Source organism: Trichechus manatus, unplaced genomic scaffold (genome assembly GCF_000243295.1).
Source record: "Trichechus manatus latirostris isolate Lorelei unplaced genomic scaffold, TriManLat1.0 scaffold00069, whole genome shotgun sequence".
NCBI lineage: Eukaryota > Metazoa > Chordata > Mammalia > Sirenia > Trichechidae > Trichechus > Trichechus manatus.
In genome coordinates this window covers 1,300,227-1,323,546 of record NW_004444005.1, presented here as the reverse complement: position 1 = coordinate 1,323,546, position 23,320 = coordinate 1,300,227, and the positions used below count along the sequence as shown (strand labels likewise).

The window sequence follows — 23,320 nt, the reverse complement described above, 5'->3', positions numbered from 1 at the left end:
TTTGTTTTCTACCCTGGGGAAACTTCCATTTTGTGACTATTTTTTAAAGCATTCACTATTAAGAAGTTTTGAAGGCAAGAGACACCCAAAGCACAGGTGTGTGAGGGGCTCACTTACACCGGAGCTCTTTGGGCACCAGTTACCAGAGGCAACTGAGTTACGCAGGCAAACCTAAGTGAAGAGAACACCCACTCCTTCAGCTCAGGAAAATCAGGCATGTCTCTGAGGCCCTGGAGAGAAAAAGCAACAGCCAGGAAGGATGAAGGCTGGAGCGGACAGAGCTCAGCACAGCACAGCCCGGGGAAGACGCAACAGGAAAAGAGCCCACCCAAGAGACAGGATGGGCTGAGGCAGCTTAGAGCCGCCCTTCCCAGCCTTTGGAACAAGAGTCCTTGCGCCAGCACCACTGAGAATCCCTGAAGAGCAGACTCGTGGAAACAGTCCCGAGCTCGGCTGGTCTACAAGCTAAGGGAATACACACATTCATGCTTTGGGATCCTCTTCCCTGCACCCCCAGCACCCCCTCACATTCATCTCAGGCCCGGGACTACAGCTTTGTCAGAAACAAACCCGGCCCAACACTCCAAGTTTAGAAAGAGAGTTTTAAAACAGAGTGAATGAACGGAAATCAGTTCTGTGTCCTCTTCCAAGGCAGGGAGAAGACCTCCTCCCCCACAGGTTCAAGACTATGGCTAGGTGGGGAGGAAGGCAGGCCCAGCCCCAGCCACTGAGGAGACACAGCAAGGGTCCACGCCAGGCACTTGGCTGGAGGCAAGTGCAGCACTTGGGCCACAGGACCCCATGGCGACCAGGGTGCCAGTTCTGGAAACAAGTTCTCATCTTCCCAGAAGTGTTGTCTGTCTGCAGCAGCTGGCTGGAAGAAGGCTTCAGAAAGGCATGTGCCTGGGACGTCCAAAGGCAGCCTCTGACCTGTCCTTTCTCCTTGGCACAAGCCTTACAACACTGACGAAAGGCCATGGGTTTGGCAAGAGAGCCTTCAATAGTCTTCATCCCTACAGAGCTCAGTGGCTCTTAGGGTGACTGCAGAGGAGACGAACTAACTTGGGGAGAGTCTTGACCATTCCACTTCTCCCCCAACCTGAAACACTGAACATCCTGTGGCCAGTTCAAGGCCAGTCACACACACACAAGACACACACACACACACACTCACACTCAACACATACACATCTTGGGAACCCAACTCAGGGAGCAGGTAATTCTGGGTATCGTTGGTCTGTTATTTGCCCGCTTGGCATCTAACCTGTCCTAAAGCTCTTTCAGACCACTTTTCACTATTTCCAGGCCCCATCTGGTGAGGCACCGCAGCTTTCACTCTGTCGGGATGATCATAAAGGCACGATGTAGGAAAGTCCCCTACTAGGATGGCCGTTGCTTGGAAGCAGGGAAGGCTAAGGGGCCCGCAGCTGCCCAAGGCTGGTGTAGACATCCTCTGCTCCGCTCAACTCCTCAAATATTGGGATCAGGTTCAGCAACTCGGTATCGGCCATGTCATCAAACCAAGACTGCACGGGCACCTGGGGCAGGGAACAAGGTAGAGTAAATCCCTCGACTACCAGATCTTCCCTTCCCTCACCCCAGAGCTCCTGGAGGCTGAGTGCGTCCGCTGGAGTGGTAAGGCTCCCCTGGGCAGGGACTCCCCACCCCTGCAGTGTGGGTGCATCTGGATCACTCACTGCATTCTCCGGATGGAAGATGTAAGAAGCAGGCGAGTTGTCCAGGATGAGGGTTTTCCTCAGGTCCCTCCCCAGGCGGCTCAGATCCTTGACATAGCAGCCCTGGTGGAATACACAGGACTCACGGAACAGGCGGGCCCGGAACACCCCACGCCGGTCCAGCAGATCTGTCACCGGGTCAGCATACTGGGAGAAGAGAAGATGCCTTTGTTTGGACGCAGTTTGGGTTCCCCCGCGGCATGCTGTGGACAGCGAGCAGCTGTGGGACCACCCCTGTGCAGCCACGTCTCCTCCTCGTTCGTCTCCCCTCCTGCCCCCAGGTACCTTGGCCAGGCTGGCAGTGAAGAGAACACATTCAAAGAGTTCCCCCATTCGTCTCAGGAACTCATCCACATAAGGCCTCTTGAGCACATACACCTGAGGAAAAGCAGAGCAGCGTGTTGGAGGCATCCCTGTGTGGTTGAAGCATCCGTCCCTTTTACCACTTACACTAAGAACAGCAAGTAAGTTCAGACTTACTCTACCCAGATTCCCCAAACCCAGCCATTCGGACAGCTGGTCAAAAGCCTTGTGCCCCACAGACCAGGGCACTGGCATCATTCCCTCCCTAGGTTTCTGATGGCTCGCGATCCCAATCTTGACCCAGCTCAGGAAGAAACACACACGCCCGCATTCCCGGAGCCATCTCTGTTTCCAGCGGTGGACCATCAGCTGCCTCCAGAAACAAGTAATCAAGAATAGGCCTCACAGATGGAAACAGCCTATCCTGGATTACTTGAATCCAGCCACAGCCTCTGTGGAAGCCTCCTGTCCTTGGCTCCGGCAGGACAGTCTGTCCAGACCACCATCAGCACAACACAAACATTTCCTGAAACCTCAAGCCCTCACAGAGCTTCTCCAAACTGCACCAGGAAGAAGCAACCTTTTCCCAATGACCTCAGACCAGACACGCACGCTTCTTGCTCTTGTGTCCTCTATTTCATGCTCGCTCCTGCCATCCACCCCAAACCCCGTGTCTACCCATCAGGATCTTGCACATTTGGCCTAAAGGGTTCTTTGGCTAAACGTCCCCCATCCGTCTGCACTCTGCTGTTCCCCTCCTCCAGTCTCTCTCCCTCTCACCTAGCCTACTACACAGCTGCTACTAGAACCCTTTTCTTCAAAGCCCCCTTTTTATCCATGTCACTCGCTAGCTCAAAGAGCTGGGGCCTGCTGTGATGTGCTCCTGCCTAGCACCGACCCTCCCTCCTGCACTGGTCCGAATCACCCACCAATTTGCCAGTCCCCCTGAGCTTCACAGCAGGAAGCCTCTACCTCGGGCAGTCACATCTTTGTTCCCATTAGCCTTGCCATTTCTTCAACATTCAACGTGTCTCTCCCTCCCTTCCTGACTCTTCACCAAGCTTGATACCCCCTCATCGCCACTCTTTGCCCAAAACTCGCCTTCAGCAGGCAGCCGTCCCTCGCTTTAATCTCATCTCTTTATTATTTACGTCCCTTTCTTGTTAACCAGGAGTTCACAGTGTATGTTTGCCTGTTTGAAAATCTACCACAGTCTTCTCCCCCACGGGTTTTGTGCATCTCTGTACCCTCAACTAGACTGTAAAGGGTTTGTGGGCAGGGTCTGGGAAGTCCAAGGGGCAAGCCTGGTTGTGACCAGGGGTTGCAGCTTTGCCTGGCAGGCGGAGCACCTTGTTGGGGGAGAAGAAAGCTTCTAATGGACACAGAATAGGAATGACATGCCACAGAAGCCTTAAACCTCATTTCTCTACGAGTAACTCTACTATTTGACTGGGCCATGCAACCAAATACCAGGACTACCAGGGCATCTGTTTCCACCGGTCCCTGACTCTTGGGATAGCGGGCAGGCCTTCTAGGCAAACGTTTTGGTAAACTGTCTTTCACTATCAATGCCGCATGATCCTTAACCCCAGACTGAGCAGGCTATACAGGGCTGGAGCCTAGTCTTGTTTAGACTTTTCATTCTGTTTACTTTGTTTAATACTCTTTATTCTGACAGATGTGTACCAAGCATGTACTCGGGTAGAATCCAGTTTAGGGAGCCAAGGAGAGGGGAGCTGGGATAGGCTTCACAGAGGGGGAGATGCCTGGGCTGGGAAGGAAGGAATTTACTAGCTAGTTGGGGGTGGGTGGGCATTACAGAGAGGGCATTCCAGGCAGAGAAAACAGCCTAGACTGGCTTCCTTGCCTGTGACAGGGAGAGACACCAATTATTCAGGATAATACGTAATCATGTAATAAATCATATAATAGTGCGGCAACGTGGGGGGGTGTGGTCAATAAATGATAGCTACTACTATTATTAAATAATGCAAACTGTTCTTCCAGACAGCTTGGCTACGAGAGAAAAAATGGGGGAGATATTAGAGGAGGATACGGGGCTGAAAGGAGCCCTGGTGGCGCAATGGGTAAGAGCTACAACAAACTACGGGTGCGAATCCAAAGTCGGCAGTTCAAATCCACTAGCTGCTCCTTGGGGCAGTTCTACTCTGTCGTATAGGGTCACTATGAGTCAGAATTGACTTGATGACAACAGGTTTGGTTTTGGTTTATGAGGCTGAAGTCACACCAGCTGTAAAGGGGTGGAAGGTCTGGAGCCCAGGTGAATAGCAGGAGGTAGGCTGCCCACCCGCTGGGCTGGGGATGACCTGGCAGGCAGCTCACCTGGTGAGTGATCCCCTCAATCTCTACAGGCACTATGAAGTCAGCATTGCTGATTGGCTGGAAGGCAGAAAAGTTAATGAGGTGAGCATGGTATAGAGCGGACAAGAAACCTCTACCACAGCCCAGTCGGTCCCCTGCACAGCCACTGGCCCATCCCACAGGAGGGGCAGAGAGAAACAGATTCTAGACTCCAGGAAGCTCATCCTGCCACCCCAGTACAGGGTGCGATCCCCTCTGGTTTTCCCTACTTCCTCCTCCCCCCCAATTCTACCTAAGCTGCAAGAGATTTGGGGCCTTCTTGAGTTAAAAAAACTTCCTGCTTTTCCAAACTAAGAGAGGGGCAAAGTCCAAGGCGGATTTAACTCCTCTTTTAGGCCTGCTCTGTACGGAGCCCTGGCAGCTCTCTGTGGTATGCGGCCATTGGGATTGGCAGTTGTTGGGGCAAGGAGGGGGGGTCCTACCCGACATTCTTCGGTGTGGTCTCCAGATGTGTGTGATGTCAAGATTACCAAAATGCCAGAGCCTGCCCACCCCCCTCTTCTGGCCATCCTCTATCCTCAACTTCAGGCCACCTCACAGCACTGAGATGCTCACAAAGACAGATGCAGGAAGGGCTCCTGACATGGGGTTACCTTAAAGGAGCTATGCACGAGGGTTTCATCCAGGTCAATGACCACACATATTCTTCCTTGATCTTCCTCTGTCACCTCTGGGAGCAGGCAGGTCCCTGGGATCTGAAACCAGAGCCAGGCTGCTGAGATCTGCCCACCAAGAAAGCCCAATGGTTCCTTTCAGCTGAACTCTGGAAGAGCTGGGCTGATCGTGGAGACAGAAGACCCTCCATTTCACTATCCCAGGGCTGGCACCACTTGATGGTCAGGAGATAGAGAAAGAGAAGATAGACTTGGCTGCTTGGTTTCCAGCCTTCCAGTGGGACAATTAAAGTGATCTGGACATTGGAGTGGAGGTCAGGGCTAGGCTGGGATGTACATGAGCTGTGGGAAGAGGGCATGTCGCTCCCGCTACTCCTCAAAATCTAATATGCTTTGCACATAGTGGACTCTCAACAAATATCCAGAACATATGGCTTCCCTGGGTGGGGAGGTGACCAGCCAGGGACCAAGGAGTGAGGGCATCACCCTGCGGAGAGGGCGGGGGATCCCCAAGTCCCAGGCTTCTGAGCACGAACCCTGCCAGACTCACATACCTGATAAAACTGGTATTGGAGACACTGGAGCAGATCCGACTGAAGAGAAGAAGGAGACGGTCAGTGCCGACCCACCGATGCCTCCCTCGCCCTGTCCCAACCTACTCTTTCTGCCTCAGGCCGGGAGGATAACTTTCTCCCCGAGACTCCGGCAACCCAGACGCTCCTAACATGACAAAAGTGACTTTTCTCAGCAGGTAGGCAGGAAAGGTGAAAGGCCAGTTTTCTTCCCACAGTAGGCCTGAGGCGGATGGAGAAGGTGGTGTTCCTGTTCTCAGTGGGACAAACTGAGGAACAGGAACTCAAGCAGTTGACTCAGGGACAGAGAGTCAGAAGGAGAACCAAGATCTCAGCTCCTCACTCTGGTGCTTTAATCTCTTGCTCAGTCCTTGAACTCAGGCTTTTCTTTGAGAACACGTGTTTTCTATGTTCCCCTTGGAGGGAAATGTTGGGGAGCACCGAGCCCCACAAAACGTCAAATAAACCAACATGAACTCACATTATGGGTACCCGAAGCGTGAGGGGAGGCAGAGTGCAGAGATCAGAAAGCCTTCCCTCCCTTTTGCTAGTAATAAAATCGTTGTGGTTGTAAAAAGTATTAAGTGTTCGTGATGAAAATCTTGAAGAAGAAAAAAATCCTAGCACTTACCCCACGTGTGCAGAGTAGAACTGCTCCATAGGGTTTTCAAGGCTGCGACCTTTCTGAAGCAGATCACCAGGCCTGTCTTCTGCGGTGCCTCTCAGTGGGTTCAAACCACCAACCTTTCGGCTAATACTTGAGCACTTAGCCATTTGCAATACCCAGTAACTTCAATACTATATAATTTCACATTCTCTTTTTTTACAATGTTACAAAACTCAATACTTTTCCACATTATTGCAAACTTGTAAAAATTAATTACTTAGTAACACTGTTACGTTGTACTTTATCTTACCCTTTCCCCTTTTATTGGATAATGCGTGATTTTTCATTGGTGTGCATGTCTTTAGCCTATTTTTCGTTGTTGTTCTTCTTCCCTCCTTAACATAAACTCACTTCCCCCTAAGGTTCCTATCTCATCTTTTAAGTTTCTGTTGTCAATTTGATCCCATATAGATAGTTCTTAAAAGAGCATAACGCTCAAGGCAGCCCTTTTTTACAAATTAAGCTAAACTACTGATGCAGTTTTAAGATAATTTCAGGGGATATTTTTGGTTTAAGATTTAAAGATTATCTCAGGGCAATAGTTTCAGGGGTTCTCCCACCCTCCATGGCTCCAGAAAGTCTAGAGTCCATGGGAACTTGAAGTTTTGTCCTGTATTTTTCCCCTTTTGATTAGGATTCTTCTATGGAACCTTTGATCAAAATGTTCAGTAATGGTAGCCAGGCACCATCCAGTTCTTCTGGTCTCCTGGTGAAGGAGGCAGTTATTCATGGAGGCAATTAGCCACACAGTCCATATCCTCCTCCTATTCCTGACTCTCTAGCCTGGTTTTGAGAGAGAAGGGTGGGCTAGGCCTTGATGTTTTAGAAAGGGACACCACTGGCATTGGGGGCAGGATTATTTTTGGATAGGGTTGGTCCTACCCTCAAAATGTCAGAAATATCTTCTGGTCATTGTGACACATCAAAAATGCCCCCACACTTACAAATGCCTCTCACAGGTATAGGTGACAGCTACTAGAAGGGGTTATCAAGAATGTGGTAGATAAGTGGTAGCATTTCAATTCCCTGGTTCCCTGCAAGTTGTGTAACTTAGAAGGTAGCTTTACATAGTAAAAAAAATGACAACAAAAAAAGGCTTTAGAGCCAAGAGACATCTGAACTTGAATACTGACACTACTATATATTAACCATGAACTCTTCAGGAATCTTTAACCCCTTTGGGTCTCAATCTCCACATCTGTAAAGTGGGAATATGGTGAATCTCCTTGCAGGGCTGCTGTGTGGACCATACAGAGCAACATAAGCAAAACACTCTCCACAATTTCTGGAACCTGGAAGGGTCTGGACCACAGGGACATCTGGATGTGGAGGCCCACACACTAAATGGGAAGCAACAGAAATGATATGGGTCAATAAGCAAAGGACAGTGGCAGGGCCTCCTCTGAGCCTGGGATCTTTGCAACCTCAGCAAAGTCATCTTGCCCACTTGCCATAGTCTGCAGGGATCCCCCACCAGCAGTCCCTCCTCGCCTGCACCCTGGCCACCCTGATACAGGTACCTTAGCAATGGTGTTGGTTTCCTCCTTGTATGCGGCGAGCTCAGTAGAGGAGCTTGACTGGCCAACATGCTGGGCACGAAAACAGCAGAAGAGGGCCTTAAAGATGCTACGCCCACGAGGCTTCTTAGGAGAGGACTTGGAGACCAGGCCTAGAGCAGAGAGAATGACAGAGACATCAGCTACAGGTAACTCCGTGACCATATCCCCTCTAGTATGTGAGCTTTACCAGGCCGCGCAGTATGTGCTTGGTGAGTGACCAAATACAGTTAACGGTAAAACATACGTGTTCTTTTTTTTTTAAACTTTGTTAAAATTTTGATGGAAATAGATATAAATAAAGATAAACAGCTAAATCTCTAAATAAAATGCTGACATACTGGGGTGAAATACTACACCAAAGCAAGGCTTTTTGAAGAATATCATAATAAAATTTCCAAATTAAGCTGTCTTAAAAGACCTGGTGATCTGCTTCTGTAGGAACATACATGTTCTTTATTCCAACACCTTCTCTTTAAAGCAGAAACAGAAGGAATCACCCACTCTCTGGTTTGGGAAACACAGCACATGAGCTGCAGAGGATTTACTTCATTCCATTGGGAGATGCCTCAAAGACGAGGTCAGGTATAGAATCCAGGTATTCTGGAACCCAAGTGTTCCGCTCTGGTAGCAGCCCACTGACAGTGCCTCAAAATTAATCTACAAAGACAAAACTCCCTAACGCCAGATTCCAGGAGACTACCCATTCTACACAAGGGAATAAGCTCGTCCCTTTCAAGTTAGCAGGAGCTGCAGTTCTGTTCAGTGTCAGCCTGCATAAATTCTGGCTCAGTGGCTGCAGGACTGAGCCCAACTTGCCTGAAGACTCCAGACTAAAAACTCCAAACAGACAGACCCAAGGAAGAACGATACTCTTTGTTCACACCTTTGTCTCCTTCCCACACTCCAAGCCACTTTCTTTAATACCTCTTCCCCTCAGAGACACACTGCCTTACTGGTAAACTGCAGGTGGATCATCCCTTTGGGACATACACATCCAGCCTCCGGCTCTCGACTGATGTATCTGCTTTTAGACCACAGCTGCTCAGTCCTACGACGACAATTTGGACTTTAGAGATATGAAGCCATTTTAATAAAAGGCTTGATAAGGCAGCCCCAGAAACGGCCACCAAAACAAATGAAATGTGTTGCCGTTGAGTCGATTCTGACTCATAGCGACCCTACAGGACAGAGCAGAACTGCCCCATAGGGTTTCCAAGGAGTGCCTGGTGGATTCGAACTGCCGACCTTTTGGTTAGCTGCCGTAGCTCTTAACCACTGTGCCACCAGGGTTTTAGAAAAGGCCAAGCTGATACAAAACCTTACAGGCATGAAAGCACCAACCAGAAGTGGATTTCAGAGTATCTTCTGTAAGTTCCTTTTGCTTTAGATGAACTGTTCCAACAGCTGTAAGCGACAGCAGGAAGATGCGATGGGTATCGTGGCCAGCAGGTGGCGCTGCACAACCATACACAGAATGGTCCTCAGCCACAGGTCTCCTCTCCTGAGGACCTGAGTGTCCCAGACCTGAGCTGGACATGGGCCTTAGGATTAAGCCCGAGCCATTTCATTGTAAAGCTTGGGGAACTATACTCTGCAGGAAGATAAACTGCAATGCCTCTTTGTGTGGGTAAAGAAAAACAAAACGTGCCATTCAGGACAACTTCCTCTGTTGTTCCTTGGGGTGGGGGTAAAGGGAAGGGGAAGGAAATGTGGTAGGGGCCACCCAGGAGCAACACAGAGCTCCCGGCTTAGTCCTTAGAGCACAAACCTACGCGGCCCTTGCAGAAATACATGATGGGAGAGTCACTTAATGCCCAGTTATTGGGCTGCCTGTGCCCCTGGAGAGGAGAAAGAGAAGGAGAGAAAACCAAATTCTACTCCCTAGGAGCAAAGGTCCTAAACAACAGTCAGTCAAGTGGCAGTCAGCCCTGCCCTGAGGATGACATGATTCAGCTCTGACTCAACAGGAAGGCCAAGGACTCCCTGCAGGTGCAGACAGAAGCCTTCTAGACCACTCGGTCAGTCCAGAGAACTCTCCCTGTCCCCTCCCCGGGTTAGGCCAGGTGCCCTAACATGGGTATGATCACTGGAAACCTTTCAGAAAATGACTGGGCCTCCCCAGCAATTAGCCTAAAAACCTGGATGTCCACTCTTGAGCTCCTGGTCCTGGTGGAGAATCAAGATTTCCAGGGGCCGGGGACCTTGTCCTGAAGAAAAAAGTTGCACTGGCTATATCCCAAAGGCCCCTCCCTGTGTTAAGGAGACAAAACTCAGAGAAGAGCCCAGCACTTAAAGACAGCAGGATGAGAGGCTCCTTGGATTTCCCCTTCTACTCTTATTAATCTATGCAAAATTGGAGGGAAGGCCAGCTTCCCCACCTGCCTGCACAGCCCACGCTAAATTCCAAGCCCAGTGACTCAGGGCAGACGCTGACACAAAGCTCCAAGACCAAAGCTGAACCATAGCTTTTCCTTTGGTTTATGGTTTCCTCACGTAGAACCACAATCAGAGGCTTAACCGGAGCACGGAGCCTTTCTTAAAAGGCCACAGAGCCCGGGTCTTTCCTGAAGAGAGGCCATCAAGAACGCACTCAGTATCTTTGTGACAGACGCTGTGAACGCTGAGTAATCCTGAGAGGCGGGGGGTTAAGAGGGCAGCTGGCTGGGGCCAGGCTGAGGCCTCCAGGCCTTGCTTGCTTCCACCACGGGAGGCCAGAGGACAGAAATGCCTCAGCCCTAGACAGCGAGCTTGGGGGGTGGAGGCACTCCTCAGCTTGGTTTGGACTCTGCGGGGGATGAGGGTCTTCTAAAAAACACAATGTGATCAGGCAGTCCTTGGGCCTCAGAGACCACAAATGCCTTGACCCCAGGGGCACAAAGAGGGCTGGTGTTTGGAACAGTTTTCAGAGCTGCTGCACGCCTGGGGAGAGTACCCCAGACCCACAACAGCGAGGTCAATACCCCAGATGTCCCTCACTTCCCCCTCCCCCATTGGGGCCCCACTTCCCTCAATTCTTCCCCAGGCTGCCTGTCCTCCTTACCCTTATGAACACTGCTTCTGAGCACCCATCAGGGCCTGCCTTGGCCTCCCCTCAACATGGCTGCCTTCTGGCGGGGCCTGCAATGGCCTCAGTCTGGTACATCCATCAGCCTCCAGCCCTCTGTGTGGCAGGTGTTCAGTAACTCTGACTAGCTGAGTGAGTGATTCTGGGGGGTCTCCAGGGCCTGTCAGTTCTACCGGCCTGGGGAAGCCGTCACTGGTTTGTAGCAGCCCAGGAACAGTAAGAAACAGAAAAGCCTACTTTACATGATGACAGGCAAGTTGGGCCCTGAAGGAGCTAGGCACACAAGGCATGCCACTTAGTCCTTCTGGGCCGCAGTCATGTTTACTGAGCATGTGTCAGGCCCATGCTAGACACTTCACATCATTACCTCACTTCATCCTCACTACATTTACAGAAGGAAAACTGAAGCACAGAGAAGTTAAGCAACATGCTCAAGGCCACACAGCTAGTATGAGAGTAGAGTCGGATTTGAACCCAGGTCTGCCTGAAGCCAGAGCCAAGGCTCTCAACCACTACTGCATAAGGCCCCCTAGCTCAGAGGCATCATGCACATTTACTAGCTCAACACAGCCAGGTCACGCATTCTCAAGTTCCAGGGGTCTTTTCTCTTTTGCTCTATTCCTGATAAAAGAATGGTTTGAGGTCCAGTCCTCCTTTTTTTGTCCTCTTAGGCAGGCCAGTAAAGGTCAAAGTACAGTATGAGGATTCTACTCCAGGCCCCAACCTAGAGCCCCCAAGCCCCACACCTGCTCCAAGCAGGAGATGCCTCTGGGGGAGCAAGAGGACAATAGGGAAGGGGGGCGGGGCCGGAGCCAGGAGCTTTGGTCCAAGACCTGCTTTGTTCTGAAGGTTTAAGGGTGCGGGGGAACCACACACCAGACTGGGATCTGAAACTCAAGTCAAAGAGCCTTTGAAATGGCTCCTTTCAGCCAGCACTCAGCATTGTGTCCCTGACAGCCAGGTGCAGGCCACTCCCACTCCTCCATATGTAATGGGGACGGGCACAAGTCTCCTCCCCAGGAGAACACCGGACCCAAGATGATTACAGGTCCCCGGGGTTTTCATCGCACACGGTTTCCCCAATGAGGAGGGCAGGCTTCCAGTGGGTGCCATGACCAGCTGCTCTCTCCCCTTCATGCCCCAACACCCCCTTGTGATAGCCAGCCCTATTCTCCTGCCCAGCTTCTGAAATGCATCTGGTCTCCCTGCTCCAAACAGCTGGTTGGGGGCTGGATGTTGGAGAGGACTGAATAACCCACTGGAGTGGGCCCCCCACGGAGGGCAGGGAGGGCAGCCTACCCGTCCCGCTCACCTTCCTTCAGAGGCAGGGTATGAAAAGAGGAAGGCACAGGAGGTACCCCTCCCCCTGAGGGCCACCTGGACGGGGTCCAGGTTCTAAAGTTACTGACTGAGCAAGAGGGAACAGCCACACAACCTCTTTGAGCCTCAGTTTCCTCATCCATAAATTGGGATAACAAGACCTCACTCATGACCGAAAGGATATACAAAACTTATAGTAATGTGCCGTGAAAACGCTGAAGCTAAACGCTTGTGCTTGTTTTAATTAAGGAGAGATGACCACTAATTGGCATCCATCAGGGCCTCATTCTAGAAGGCCAGCCACAGATCAGGAGCCCTCCCCACTCCCATCATGCGGTTGAAGCCCAAAGATCAGAAGATGAGGGAAAAGTGTCTCAGAACTCTGATCATGAGCAGGTATCAAAGAGCCAAAACAACTCCAACACCCTGTCCCAAATCCACTACAAAGTTATTTTTTAGTTCACAAACTCCCCAACTGGTGTGGTGCAAATAAAGGGAAAGTCAGGTTAGAATACAAGCTCTCTAAGGTGAGGCCAGCCCGCTTGAGGCAATGTTGCCCTCTCCCCTACTGCCTCCAAGAAGCCCCAGATGAGGACACTATTTCCCTCTGTCTCTTCAGAAGCGTGTGCATGTAGACGGGTGCACAGATGCATACATATAAGATGAAGACAGGCTCTGCCAGGACAACACAGTTTTTAACCTTTTTCTGAAGGTCAGGTCCAGGTTATCACTGTTGCCAACAACAGAGCTTCGTGTTCCAGCAAAGGACCTCCTCACACATCCGCCTGGGAGTTGGCAGAAGGCAAGCTCTCAGGCTATCGGATTTTAACAAGCCCATTCATGTAGAAGGATGCTTTCTTGGTTCAGTCCCCAGAAGTGCTTCCTTCCCCCAACCCTCCATCCCTTCACAGCAAAGGCTTTAGTCTGAATATCACTATAAAATGGCCTCTCTGAGGGTTCTCCCTCCCCTCAGCTATCAAAGGAAGGAAAGTATTTGGAGCATTTCCGGCCCTTCTTGGCTGGCTGCCTGGGCCCTGCTGCCAAGATGCATCTCTGACTGGGGCTCCCCGTGGAGGAGTCCTCCCAGGTCCTCAGCAAGGGGCATGTGTGCCTTGGCTAAAGACAGGCCCTAAAGTGCCAGGTGGACGGAAGGGCTCCTTGGACCAGCAGGTGAGTCAGCAGGGGAAGAAAAGAGGGTGAGAAATGCCTAGACATCCCACGTGTAGGAAAGACGGGAAAACAACAGGGAGGGTGTACCACTTTCTACAATGCCCACCTGCTTGCTGACACTGGTCTCTCCAGGTGGCAAGGAAGGCCAGACCAGCTCCCGAAATTCCAAAGAGCAGCTGTGATTCTGACTGCATGGACTTTTTAAAAGAAGTTTTAGCCACCCAGTTTGGCTCATCCCAGTGCTCCACGCTGGGCAGTCCTACCTAACAGATGTCTCTGTGAGTGCCCCTTCCCCAGGCAGAAGGGCTTCTTCCTGCATCTCCCTCTCTTCTTCTTGGAGCTGCACTCCACGTGCCTTATGTGCCTTACGTCAGTCCTGGGTCCTTGATGCTACCGCTCAGGTGGGGGTGGGAGGGGTGAGGTCACCCTACACCTTGCCTCCTGCCTTTTCCCTGTCCCCTTGATCTTCACTGGTCATTGATCTCAACACAGAGCCTCAACTTTAGGGACAGATCTTCGCTCAAGAAGAAGGGCTCAGTTTCAGAAGCAGGGAATTCCTGGCAATTTCTAAAACACAATCAAGATACTCTGTTGATTTCAGAACTGGCCTCTAAAGGAGTTACTGCCGAAACACCATGGGCAGCTCTAATGTGCTTAAAATACACTGGAGGTGGGGGTGGAGGGGCTGAGCCTCAGGTCTGGAAGCCATGGGCAGGAAGACGAGAGAAAAAGTTCAAAACCTAGTAAGGACTGAAGCCCCAATCACCATGCTGCCATCTTGAGAATGCAGTTTCCCTCAGGCTCCTAATGAGGGGAAGAGGGTCGTCCCAGAAGACAAAGCTGGTCTGGACCAGAGGCCAAGGAGCTATTTTCTCACATACATGTCAGCAGCAGGCTCAGGCTCCAGTCCCACTCTAGAGGGCTCCTGGAGAATGTCAGGAAGTATTCTGATGGGCTCACAGAGGCAGCAGGGACAGAATTAAGATGGCATCCATGAAAACCCAAAGGACTGGATCCTCCTTTAACTCAGCAGAAGCCCCTGCCCCACGCTGGACCAGCTGGAGTAGAGGTGCCATCATGAGGACTGGAAACCACATTTGCCCACCTGGAGCCCCACCTCCCCTCCTATGGAGGTGCTGAGCAGGCCACCACTGTGGGAGGCTGAGGCTAACAGAAACCTGCTTAGCAGGACACAAACACCCCCTTGGTAGCCACTTCAGCCCCTGCCTTGGCCCTCTGCCCCTGACTCCTGGAATGCTTGGGTTTGATCACAGACCAAGGAGAAGCCAGTGCCTCTTTCCCCTCCAGCTCTGTAAGCCTGCTTTGTGAGACGGAGGAGGAGTAGCGAAGGCACAGGACAGAGCAAGGGAACCCTCAATGGTCCCTCCTCTGAGAAGGAAACAATACAGTGGTTACAAACGGTGCCAGAGACTTGACTTCAAGTCCTGGCTCTGACACATACAAGGTGTGTGGCCTTGGGCCTCAGTTTCTTCATCTATAAAATGGGAAGACTAACACTGCCTATATCATAGAGTTGTGAGAATTACAAGAAGCTTAGGGTGAGGCCTGGCCCCAGTAAAAATTCAGTTAGTATTAGCTGCTAATCATTAAGTACAGAGCACTTTCATACCCTTATCTCAGTCTCAATCTCGAAATGGTCCCACTAAAAGGGACCACAGAGATTTCCTCCAACTCATTTAAGAGGTTACAAAGAGGTAGTGACAGGGCCAAACATGGGAAATGGCCTTTTGCAGGACTCCACAAAAACCAATCACAGACACACACACATACACACACAACCCTAGGGGTTGGCCAACCAGTTCCTTTCTCATCTGGCTGGTCTCTGCAGGAGGGCTGAAAAGGAGCCTGCCAGGGGAGCATCTACCTCCAGGGACACTCACGTGCTCCTCCCCTGCCTCCACATCTTCATCTAGGACTAGCCAACCAGTACAGGTATGTCCACCCGAAAGAGCACCGAGCTAGAAGTCAAGAAACCCGGACTGGTCCCAGTTGCCTCTCAACGGCGGTCTTGCCTAAGGCACCACCTCTCTGGGGTTGTTTTCTCACTGGTCACTGGAGAATGAAAAGGTCTCCCCTGTGTGATCCCTTACAAGGTGGTTTCAGATCACCTGACTCGTGACTCAAAGACATTCTACAAAGAGGAGTGTAAACGAGAGGCTTTGTGAGTCATGGTTAAGGCTTGACACTAGGACCTTGCCAAGGCTGGGGTCCTGGATGACATGGACCACCCATGTACCTTGGAGAAGGTGCTCAGCTCTCTTGTGGTTTCCTCATCTGTCAAGTGGGGATAATTCTTATCTCATAAGGGTGTTATAAGGATTAAGCGAGTAACTAGAGAGAAAACGCTAGAACAGCACTTCCTGGCCCATGGTAAGCTCTATAAATATTGGCTGTCATCACTACCAGGTAAGCGAGTATTACTACTCTTGTCCATTCACAGGTGAAAAACTCTGGGACTCCCCTTGAGGAACCCACAGGATCTTTAACAGCAAAACTGGACCCTTCAAGGGGAATCTTCCCACTCAGGCTAAACAGGCAGTTGGGGCCACTGCTGTGCTCACCTGGCTCTTCTCCAGGGACACCTGTCAGAATCACAGGGAGCGTTTGGAGCACGCCTGCCCATGCTCTGATTCAGTAGGTTCGGGTGATGTCTGTATTTTTAGCAAGTGTCACAGGAGATTCTGATGTGTGTCCTTGGCTGAGAGCCACCGGCTAGAGGTTGCCAGGTGGTCTCTGATTAACCCTTCTAGGCTTGGAGGCTGAGTCAGCCAAAGTCCCTTGGCCCTGCCCCCCATCATCACTGACTGGCTCAGTGTCTCTGCATGCCTCGGAGGACTCCTCTCCTGGGGTCTAGCTTTCCTTTCTAGGGGCCTTGCTCTATTCTACCCATCAGTCAAAAGCCCTGGGCCTGCTGTGTCTTCCTACTGGGAAGGATGCTGTGTCATCCTAGGACCCAAGGGCTGGGGTCCACTGGCTCAGAAAGGTGCCTCTGCAGGTCTGTGTTAGGGCATTTGAGTCATCCCATGATTCTGCTTGGCTTTCACCGGTGTTGGGCCCCATTCGTTCCCTGGGAACAGTGCAGGTGGGAAAAAGCAACTTCAACAGGATGAAAAACTGTTTACATGTCAAGAGATGAAAGAAGGTACACGGTAAAAAGAGAGCAAGAGCAGAGCCTGATGGGGGTGGAGGAGGGCAGGGAACTAGAAGCACTGGAGAAGGAAATGGGGGTCCCGTCAGAGCTCAGACCCAAGGGCAACCTCCACAGCTGAAGGAGAGAACTGGGCACATCCACCTCCCGTCCGGAGGTGGCTTGCAGTAGTACCCATCCTGCAATAACAGATCCTGTGCTGGCATACTCAGACCTGAAGGGCTGGGTACTTTGCTGGACGAAGAAACTGTTCTAGTCGGTCGATGGTCAGAGAGGCTTCCAGTTCTAAGAAGTCACTTCTCCACTTTGATTTCGAGTTCCTTCCTAAAAGATGCATGTTAATATACTCATCTGCATCCCAGCTGGGAACTATTCCTCCATTTCAGAAGAGGGAGAGAATCATATCAGGGACACACCCAATCCTGTGTCCCCAAGACAAGTTAGTACAGTCCATGCTTCCTGGAGCTGATGCAGGATGAAAACTAGTTTAATGCTGCTTTGTGTCTTCACAATGTTGTAGCACCAAAACCAAAACAGCCAAGAGATAGCTTAAGAACATCTATTTCTCTACAAAATCTCAGTCTTTTTCCCTCCTTGTTACTAAAATTCCCTAAATCTGAAATCTCACTGAGTTAATTTTATTAATTCTCAAAGCAAACGCAAATATTAAGAGAATGTGGCACACAGCTGTCTTGAGTATTCACTATACCCATTTTTGAGGGGTCTAGTAACCGGGTTCACCATGAGTCAGAATCGACTTGAGGCAACTAACAACCAGAAGCAACCGCTGAAATGGTTTAGAGACTCCATTTACAGACTCTTCATGAGAGGTGCACAGCTCCCTGGCTTCCGCTCACCCCGAGATACCCCCGCGCCAGGCAGAACAGCAAAGTCCAAAGCACGTGCTACTCACATGAGTACAGAGAAAATCCCACCCTAAGTCATACTGCCACAAGACGGGGTCTGTGCAGCAAGGCTGTTTGCTTCCAGAAGGTCCAAGCCCCCACACCAGTGTCCCCTCTGACCCCCAGCCACCTGTTGTTTAACAATAAAACCCGCATGAGCACGTGCTGTTTGCTCTGTGTGTCCTTGGAGGAATGGAGGAGGGAGAAGGAGTAGTGGTCTAGCTGTGTGAAAAGCAAAGACGCTAACGTTTACCAATCACCTACTTAGTGCCAGACATTATGTACAGCAAGGTAAAGATCATTACCCTACGTTACAGACAAAACCCTCAGAACGCTTAAGTGATTTCACTCATTGTGAATAGGAAAAGACAAGCAGGGATGTGAACCCAGATCTGAATCAGTTTTGCTCCAGGGACAGCTCTTCTGAAATAACAATAAATACTTTAACATCCCCCAACCCACTCCCTTACTCCCTTGACCCATTTCACCCAATCTAAGAACCAAACCTCCCAAGCTGGGAACAAACGATACCCAAACTTCCCCCAAAAGCTAGCAGGAAGAACGCGGAACGTTGAGGAAGAGGAGGAGGAGGAAAAGAAGTGTGTGTGAGTATACTTGTACATGTGTACACATACATACACACTCATGTATATTTTCACGTTGTCTTTCTTTCCCACTGAGCTACGAACACTTCTATTAATTAATTCCCCACAGAAAGACCAAGAGCGTCAATTCACCTTGGCTAAAAATGTGACTTCTATAGTATTTACCATTTTAACAAAACTCATGATTGTAAGGGATTTGGAAGATCCCACAGGGAGGATAAAATGGGCACCTCTTTGCCACCCAGTTTCTTTAAGACCCCTATAACTGAGAAGGGAGGAGATGGGAACACCACCACCTCTTCCAGCCCCTGAGGAGTTTTTCGTGGCAATTCTGAAGTACTGCTCAGCTGAAAGCTCTACAAGTTAAACTTGGCAACCGCAACTGCAAAGCCCCAGCCCCAGGATTTTAGGTGTTTACAAACTTGTTGCTGAGTTAGCAGCACGCCCTTGGGAGTGAGCAAACACAAGCTTAAGTCGCCACACACACCCCACCCCCTCCCCAAAGATGGGGGAAAAACTCCAAAAGAGACACATGAGCAAGCCTCAGCAGCTACCAAACCAGTAAAAAGAGGACAAGAATGGAGGGTGAGCAAGGAGAGGTGAGAGGAACCAGCGGGGCAGAAGGAATCAGCTGTAAACACACACCCTGGATGCTGCAGGCAGTTCCAAGTGGCAACCCCCTTCCCCCAGCACCCCCCCGCCCCTCCCACACACAGCAAGCTAAGGAAGAAAGTCTTAGCAAGACTTATTTCTTAGCTTTTCAAGTTTAGGGCTCAGCTGCAAGAGCCAGAAAAACTTGCTACAGATCCTAATTTCTAGGGAGGGTCAGAGTCTCTGAGGACAATCTTTGTCACAAGCTGACAGACATTCCCCATGCGAGGAGAGGAAACCAAGGAATCATCATCCCTTCTCTGTGAGGAAGGGGGCATCAGGCCTCACAGGAAACAAAAAATGTTCCAGTTCCCCAAATGCCTGTGGGTCACTTGGTGCTCTGGAAGAGGCTGCCTCCCCCCTCGTTCCACACTGGGCGGCGTGGAGAGGGCCCTGTTTCCTTGCCTTTTCTCCATGTAACCCCAAAGCCCATGGCACAACATCCCAGCAATGCAGCGACACCCTCCTATGGGCTGTGATAAATGGCCACTCTCTCGCCAAACTGATATTAACTTTTCTTTTTTGTTTTTGATGTTACACACAACCCTGTCCCTGCTGTACCAGAAACCATTTCACCCATCTGTCTGGGAAGATGATCCAATTTTGGTTCTTTTATCATCCATGCTTTCAGTAACTTCGTTCTACTTCCTCTACTATAATTACTTTTGAATCATCAACACACCTTAACAGACTTAAAACAGAGAACAGAATGCTAAAAAATATTTTGAAGACCTGCAGTGGCAAACAACTTCACTAAAAAATCACCCAAGATAGGAGCAGTTTGTTTCCCTCCAGAAATTTACTTATTAACAAAACGCCTCCCATTCCTTTCCCGTTTTCCAAAGGGAGGCAGGGCATGGGAAATGGGATGCAGCATTGGGTAGGGGGTGGGCAAGGAACTCCTAAAACTCCTAAAGGAGCCAATTAAAACATCTGCCCCTTTGTTTTTTAAAGATGCAGGCTTAATTTGTAAATTATGAGGGCCTCAGAAAGCTGGCTAAGTGGTTGCTGGATGCCCAAGCAGCCCAGAAAGAAGTGTGCCTTTTCTGGAATGCAATCAAATTAATGGGAGATTCGGCTGGCTGCTGGCTTGAGAACTCAGATTCCTCCAAGGATAGTAAGTTTGAAGAGCAAACCACAAAAAAGGGAAACAAAAAAAGTAAATCCGAGAAAATTCAACCAACATCAGCAACCCAGCACTGCCAAGAAACTAGCTGCTTTGGTTTCTGCTGTTATCTTATTCTGTTCCTCTCCATTTGCCCTGGTGTTTGAACCTTCCAGCTCTGATTTGTAAACGCCCCTTTAGCAGTTCAGCCATCCCTGACTCCTGGCATGGGCCCATCAGAGTAGAGGACCTGGGTAGGGAAACACAAGAGTTGTTCTTCCAGCTTCTCATCACCACTGGCCTCTGTGGAATCCTTCTATACCCAAATTTCTCCACCTCTTGCTCACTCTTGGGGTCTTTTGCTGGGATAAGAGAGTGGGAAAAGAGTCAGGAGTAAAATTATGCACACAGGCAGCCTCCCTTTTCCAGCCCTCAACAAAGCAGAGCAGCCAGCAAAGGCAGTGAAGTTGCTGCCTGGGTCACACAGCCAGTTAGTGATGCAGCCAGGAGAGCAGACATCATGCCAAAACCGAGATCAAAACCGAGACAGGGGCTTTTCTGGGGGTTTGGGTTTGTAGCAGGCAAGGCTCTGTCCTTCCATAGCGCAGGCTTACTTAAAGAAGGGCTAGCGATACACGAAGCACACACAGCACTCCCCCCTACGTTCCACTAAGAGAATTAAGGAATGGCTGACACCACCAACCAGCTTCTCTGTTTCTAGGCAAGTGTGGGGAGTTCCTTGGGACAGTGAACCTCAGTAATAAGTGACCTATTCACCACTTAGATGTTACTAAACCAGGGGTGCGTAGGATACGGTGGGACACTGAGGCCCTGCACCTACCCTCCACCAGGCTCTGTTGTTATTGTTAGGGGCCGTGGAGTTGGTTCCGATGATTCACAGCGATCCCATGCTCGACAGATCGAAACACTGCCCTGCCCAGTCCAGGCTCTAGGCCTTCAGCATATTCAACTGCAGTACTGGCCCTTCACGCCCTGTTCTTGGTGTGTGTGTGGAGCGGGATGTGGGGGGACAGGGCACTCCGGATTTGGTCCCATGAACGTCTCTCTCCCTAGCCTCTGGGCCAGGTGGCCCCGACCCGGGAATGCTCCAAAAAAAAAAAAAAAAGGCGCTAGTCCCTACTTCCCGTGGAAATTCTGTCCGCTGTTTTGGACACATTCTTCAATGCCACAAGAAGAACGTGGGGGAGGCGAGGAAAGAGTTTTGGGGCCTCTACTGTGACCAAACTAACAAGAGATTCCACCCTCGGGCCTCAACCTTTCCCCCGCCCCCCGAGAGGCCCCGGCGCCATCCCGTTCCCGGGCCCAAGCCCACCCCAGAAAGGGCGCGCGCTCCCCCTCGCGTCTCCTCCGCCTGACCCTCAGAAAGGCAAGAGGCTGCGGGCCGCTGCCAAAGGGAACTCGCACTTCTTCGCTGCGCGATTCGGAAACACGCCGAGTATGAGGCCATCAGGCGAATTATATAACCAGGGACACCGCTCCCAGGCGAAACAAACGCGGCTCTGTGTGTGCAGCGGCGGCCCCGGGGGAGCGCACCGGGGCAGGGAGGGGCTCCGGCGGGCTTCGAGTCCGGGTTGTTTGCTCAGCTAAACTGGCGGGAGGCAGCCCGGCGAAGGCCCCGCGCCGCCGAGGTCCCGGGCCCAGCCCAGAGCAGGGGCCGGCCAAGTCCGGCGCTTCCAGGGCCCAGCCCCTCCCCCACCCGGCCGCCCCCGCCTCCAGGCGGCGAACTTGGTCCCAAGTCCCGCCGGACGCCGTCACCGCCCGCCACTGGAGCGACCTCGGGCTGGGGGACCTGGGAAGTGCTGGACTCCCGTCCCGGCTCCGCTCCAGCTGAGGACTCCTCTGTCCCCCTCCCTACCCCTTTCCGGGTGGTTCTGGGGCAGCCAGGCGCTGCGGTACTGGGAAGTGACGACCCCACCCCGCAACTCAGGAGGGGGTGGACGCCAGTGAGCTCCAGCTTCGCGCGCTACTCCTCCGTCTCCCTGCCCCGGGGGGAGGGGTGCGGTACCCGGTGACAGCTGCGCGGATACCGCCCCTCCCCCTCGGGCGCCGGGAGCCTGGGCCCAATGCAGCCCCCACCGGGGTCGGAGTGCCGATCCGGACGCGTGGGCAGACGGACTAGGGGATCTGGTTTAGAATCGCCGGGATTCCTCGCTTTGAGCCCCGGGAGGCCCGGAGCCGGGCCGGTGCTAGCCCCCTCCCCGCCGGGGGCGACGCAAAGTTTTGGGAAGTTGCTGCCCCTACCTTGCTTGGTGAGCACCAGGGCGTCTTCCCTCCGCGCCTGGGTGATGATAGAGCCGTGTTCCATCTAACAATCCCGCGGGCCCGGGCTGGCTGGGCGGGAGGACGGGCGGGCGCGCACGCTGGGCTGGGCTGGGCTGGGGGGCCTGGGCGGGGGCCGGCTCCTGCTCCGGCTCCCGAGACTCCGACTCCCGCAGCTGTTCACATCCCCCCTCTCGTTCCCTCCCTGGGCCGGGAAGGGAGGTGGCCTGTAAGGAGGGCGGGCGGCCGGGGCAGCGGCTCCCCCGGGTGCCCCCAGCCCCGATCCCCCGGCGTCAGCTCCGGGCTCCTCAGTTTGGGTCCAACATGGAGAATCCGGAGCGAAAACAAGAGGAGGAAATGGGACACGGGGCGGTTTCCAGGCTCCCCCCTCCCCTCCGTACTCCAGATAAACAACCCGCGGCTGCAGCGCCCACCCCCGCGTGCTTCCCAGCTCTGAACCCGGCCTCTCCACAGCCCACCGGCGCTTCCTGCTCCAGGGCAGCGTCGTAGGCCCCGGGATCCTCCACCTGTGAACTGCTGGGGCTGCGGACCATCCAGAGCTTTGCTATTTTGTTACGGAAAAAGCGAATCCCCGAGGGGGGTGGGGTGGCGGGCGAGCAGGCTGGCTGGGGAGACTTGAAACCGCTCCGGTACTCCGATTGGCCCACTCGGAGAAAAGGGGCGTGGCCCCTCCTTACTATGCGTTGCGAGGACCCAACAACATTCCAGTCGCTACGGCCACGCCCCTGGGCCACTCCCCCCTCGCTGGGCTGCATCCGCCCATCTCCTCGGCCACACCCCCTTCCCAACTCTTAAAAGGCCACTCCAAAGCTGAGGTTTCCCTACTCAGTGGTGGGGTATTCGTGTTTGGGCGATTACATTCGGAGAAGGCGGAGAGGTTCTGTCTTTTGGGTAACCGGGTGGAGCCGGGAAGTCTAACCCGGGTCAGGCCAGGTTGGGAGGATTTGGGGCAGTTTTCTTCCTACTTGGCCCTCGAATCGTGGGCCTGCTGTTTCACATAAAAGGGTACAACCATGGAATCCGGAAGCGGGTGTGTTGGGGGGCGGCCCTAGGACTCTAGAATGTTAGAGCTGGAACTGACCAGAGGACGGTCTGACCCACACACTTTATTTGAGGAGGCTTGAGGTGCTGTGCTTTGCTCAAAGCCACTCACTCCCATTCAGGGCTTTCCCCTTCCTCCTAACGGACCCCCACCCC

General features: G+C 52.1%; 1 protein-coding gene across 1 annotated transcript; it reads right to left on the bottom strand.

Annotated features, from left to right (window-relative positions):
- Positions 1 to 587: 587 nt before the first annotated feature.
- CTDSP2 (CTD small phosphatase 2) lies at positions 588 to 22,637 on the bottom strand. The gene is made up of 8 exons (XM_004379847.2): positions 22,085 to 22,637; positions 7,795 to 7,943; positions 5,590 to 5,628; positions 5,015 to 5,116; positions 4,383 to 4,439; positions 2,022 to 2,114; positions 1,698 to 1,883; positions 588 to 1,538 (listed from the first exon to the last, which is right to left on the bottom strand). Exons 1-8 carry the CDS (start codon positions 22,146 to 22,148, stop codon positions 1,413 to 1,415), a joined length of 816 nt encoding a protein of 271 aa, XP_004379904.1. The 5' UTR covers positions 22,149 to 22,637; the 3' UTR covers positions 588 to 1,412.
- Between the last annotated feature and the right edge of the window lie 683 nt (positions 22,638 to 23,320).